Source organism: Desmodus rotundus, chromosome 7 (genome assembly GCF_022682495.2).
Source record: "Desmodus rotundus isolate HL8 chromosome 7, HLdesRot8A.1, whole genome shotgun sequence".
Classification (NCBI taxonomy): Eukaryota; Metazoa; Chordata; class Mammalia; order Chiroptera; family Phyllostomidae; genus Desmodus; species Desmodus rotundus.
This window is the reverse complement of record NC_071393.1, coordinates 34,668,639-34,672,614: the sequence shown is the minus strand read 5'-3', so window position 1 is coordinate 34,672,614 and position 3,976 is coordinate 34,668,639. Positions and strand designations below refer to the sequence as shown.

Below are 3,976 nucleotides of genomic sequence, written 5' to 3'. Positions count from 1 at the left end.
CAACAGGAAGTTCTGCGGGAAAGAGCTCTGCAGAAACACACATTCCGAGGAAGGAGATTGGTAAATGACAAATTTGCCCAGCCTGTACAACAAACACCCTGCAACTTTTATATGGGGCCTCACTTACCGGCAGGCAGCTGCTGACCCTAGTACTTCTCTCTAGGTTCCTGAGCCAAGGACACCTGCAGTTCCGACCTCACGTGAAAAAAATCAGACAGGTAAAAATTTGCACTTCCAAAGCAAGTTGGACCATTTATTAGCATTAAGAAGGCGTTCATTTAAACAAGGGACGGGATACTGCACACTAAAGTCTTACTCATTTTATGAAAACTTAAGACCTAATTCTCTACACTGGTACACAGCTTAATCATGAACAGCAACAAAAACTAGAGTTAAATGAACCAAACTGTCCCGGTAGGATCGAAGGGGAAAGCAGGGGTGGGATACGAAGTTTTTGCTTTCACATTACAATGTTAAAGGAACAAGAGCCTAATAATTCCCCAGCGCAGCACAAAACCGCCTCCCATTGTTTCAAGACAGTCACATTTAATTATCAATAGTCCAAGGACTAAGAAAATTTCGTGGAAAACAGGGGCGTACCCTTTGGCGTCGAGTGTGCTAGAACTGGCTGACACACTCTTGGGGAAGAGCGCCCTTACAGAATCTCCAGCATCAGGTCTCAGCTTCCCAACATACAAAATGCAGCAGTGGCGGGAAGAAGGCCCGTTAGGCTTCCAGGTCAAAGTCATCGCGCTCTTCATTGTACTCCAGCACGTGCTGTTTGATCTTGGATGAGTCAACCCAGGTCACGAAGTCCTCCATGCTGCGGGTGACAAGAAATGCGGGGTCGGTGACCACGTCGGGGCCCACGCGCACGTGGCCCTGCTCCACGAAGGCCACGGCGGCCTGGAGGTGCTGCGCCATGCGCAGTTTAAGAAGCACGGTGGGCAGGCGGCGGCGGCAGAAGGACGAGGCCGTGACGAAGTCGCAGAGCTCGAGCGAGGTCCGCGTGGGCACCAGGCCGAGAGCGTACAATTTGTCCAACAGCGCAGCGGAGGAGCGCACGCGAAACGGGTCCCGCTCGGGCAGGTCGCGCAGGCGCCGCGCCAGCTCGCGCACAGAACGGCTCAGCTGGTTGTACCGCGTGTAGTCCTCCCGCCGCTGCAGCCGATAACGCCGCAACACGCGCAGCTCATGCAGGTTGTGGTCAGTGACCTCCCAGTTCAGAAAGTCCACCTGCTTCAGCAGCTTCTGCTCGTGGAACTTAAGCTTCCGGACCATGACGGCGGTTGCAGGGTCCCTAGGCCGCTAGGCAGAGCACGGGTTCCGGGCTCCGCGCGACTTCCGTCTCTGCGCACGAAGACCAGCTCGGATGACCCAGCCAACGAGGGAAAGGCGCATGGCCACGCCCCCGGCCTCCATTGGTCAGAGTGTGGCCACGCCTCTACACTGTATCTCGCGTATTTTCTCTTCCTTCACCCGACCAGGCGGGGACAGAGCTGGGCGGGGCCGGGAGGGCGGAGCCATGTTAAAATGCCGGGAGTCAGTCTCCTGGTACGGTAGTCATTTTTTATCATTCAGATGGCGGTGTTTTAGGGACTCGTAGGAGAATCACTACAAGAGCTAAAGAGGCCACTAGCGAGGAAGGGGGAAGACGGCGCTTGTTTCGTTGGGTCTATGTAGTGCTGACCGTTAGGTTCCTTTCACTTTGTAGGGGACCTCGCGGGAGGGCGGAACGTTTTTTTCCTCCTAAATGGGGCTGGGCTGCAATGAACCTGTGAAATATAGATTCTCCGGCCGCTTCCTACACGCACAGAATTGGGATCTGTACGGGAGCCACCTGGAAATCTGCATTTTGGCAGGAGGGCCACTTGATTCATAAAACCCAGCAAGTTTGAGAAACTTGGGTAGTAGGTACGAGTCCTGACCCTTCAGTGCAGACTCAAACGAATTTGCTTGACAGGGTGGATATCCAGTCACCTAGTACTGAGTTAACAAAGGTAACTCTTTCAGCTAGTTATTTCTGCAAGACTAACCTCTTCATTTGCCCAAGCCTTGGACGCCACCTAGCTTCTTCGCTGATCATTTTTTTGTACGCTTTTTTTTTTAAGTATAATATTTTGGTAAATAGAATTTGTGTCATATGTAACTTATAAAGTATAATGAATACTTATAAACCCAACAACCAGTTTAGGATAATGTCACCAGGTCTCCCACCCAGTCTCCCAATTAGAGGTAAAGGTATTTTACGCTGAATTTTTTGTTTAAAAAAAAAAATTTTAGCCCTGGCTGGTATGGCTCAGTAGATTGAGTGCCGCACCGAAAGACTGAGGATACGATTTCCATTCAGGGCATAGGCCTGGGTTGCTGGCTGGGTCCCCAGCTGGGGGCGTGCGAGAGGCAGCCGGTCGATGTATCTCTCTCTTACATCAGTGTTTCTCTCCCTCTCTTTCTCCCTACTTCCCATCTCTCTAAAAATAGATAAGCAACATATTTTTTTTTAAGTGAAAGAAAAATAATTTTATACTTACCTGGCCGGAGAAATGCTATAATCACGAAGGTGGTTTTTCCCAGAGTGAGGTTTATCCATTGCACCCTGGATGTGCTGACCCCTGCAATTTCCCCAAATGTGGGAAACTCGATTGCATAATAAAAAAAATTTTTTTAAATCCTCAAGAGAGCATTTTTTCACTGCTTTTAGAGAGAGAGGAAGGGAGAGAGAGAGAAACATCAATGTGAGAGACAGGTATCCACTGGTTGCCTCCCATACACGCCTAGAGCGGGATCGTATGAGCAAGGACCTGGATCGAAATGCAACCTAGGTGGACTGGGAACGGAAACCGCAACTTTTTGGTTACAGGACATCGTTCCAACCAACTGAGCCACACTGGCCAGGACACCACTGCATAATTTTTGGTAGTGGGGGGCTGCATTCACCCTGGCCCCCAAAAAAAGAGAGAGAGAAAGAAAAAGTTTTATCAGTATACATGCATCCCTAAATATGCATCCTTCTCACTCAAAGTGTAGCTTGTGGACCAGCAGAGAGCTCACTGAAATGCAGAATTCCATGCCCCATTCCTGAGCTACAGCATTAGAATCTGCATTTAATAAGACCCCCAGGTGGTTTGTATGTACACTGACATTTGAGAAGTGTTGCTTAGAAGGGATCACACCATACAGAACTATACGTAGCTGTAGTTGTTTTTCACTGCTGCATAATACTCCATTGTTTGGCTCTATCCAGTTTATTAATCTTTTTCCTTTTGGATTATTTTAAAGGGACTATTTTAAAAAGAAACCATGTTATTTATTCATTTTCAGAGAGAGGAGAAGGGAGGGAGAAAGTGAAGGAGAGAAACATTGCCTGGCTGCCTCTTGTTTGCCCCCAAATGGGGACCTGGCGGCAACCCAGGCATGTGCCCTGATAGGGAATCGAACTGGGAACCATTCGGTTCACAGGCCAGTGCTCAATCCACTGAGCCACACTAGCCAGGGCTGGAGGGACTATTATTTTTTTAGCGGTGCTGCCAGTTAACATTCTTGTAGGTCTTCTGTTGAACACACACATACAATAACTTCTAATATCTTGGAGCAGAATTGCTGAGTTGTAAAGTATGTGCATGTTCAAACTTACTACATACTGTCAAATATTTAATGACAGTGTTGTCCTTTGTTCCTCGTTCTCAATTATTTAAAAAATATCTTGGCAATTTGGGGAGTGTGTGATGGTATTTCATTGTGATTGTAATTTTCATTTCCCTGATGAATAAAGGTTTCATATGTGTTTACTCCGTTTTGGAATGTCTTTTGTCTATTTTTCTATTAGACTGTGTGGTAAGTAGAATAATGCGCCCCCCCCCCAAAGATGCCCACCCAGAAGCTGTGAGTGTGTTACCTTACATGACAAAGGGGATGTTGCAGATGTGACTAATTAAGGATCTGGAGACAATGAATCTATCCTGGATTATTTGGGTGG

At 47.9% G+C, this 3,976-nt stretch overlaps 1 protein-coding gene and 1 pseudogene across 1 annotated transcript; one reads left to right on the top strand and one right to left on the bottom strand.

Annotated features, from left to right (window-relative positions):
* Nucleotides 1-225: 225 nt before the first annotated feature.
* On the bottom strand, nucleotides 226-2,408 carry IMP3 (IMP U3 small nucleolar ribonucleoprotein 3). The gene has a single exon (XM_024557341.4). It carries the CDS (start codon nucleotides 1,279-1,281, stop codon nucleotides 727-729), a length of 555 nt encoding a protein of 184 aa, XP_024413109.1. The 5' UTR covers nucleotides 1,282-2,408; the 3' UTR covers nucleotides 226-726.
* Nucleotides 2,409-2,523: 115 nt separating this feature from the next.
* Nucleotides 2,524-2,653, top strand: LOC112301977 (U1 spliceosomal RNA; annotated as a pseudogene).
* Nucleotides 2,654-3,976: the final 1,323 nt, after the last annotated feature.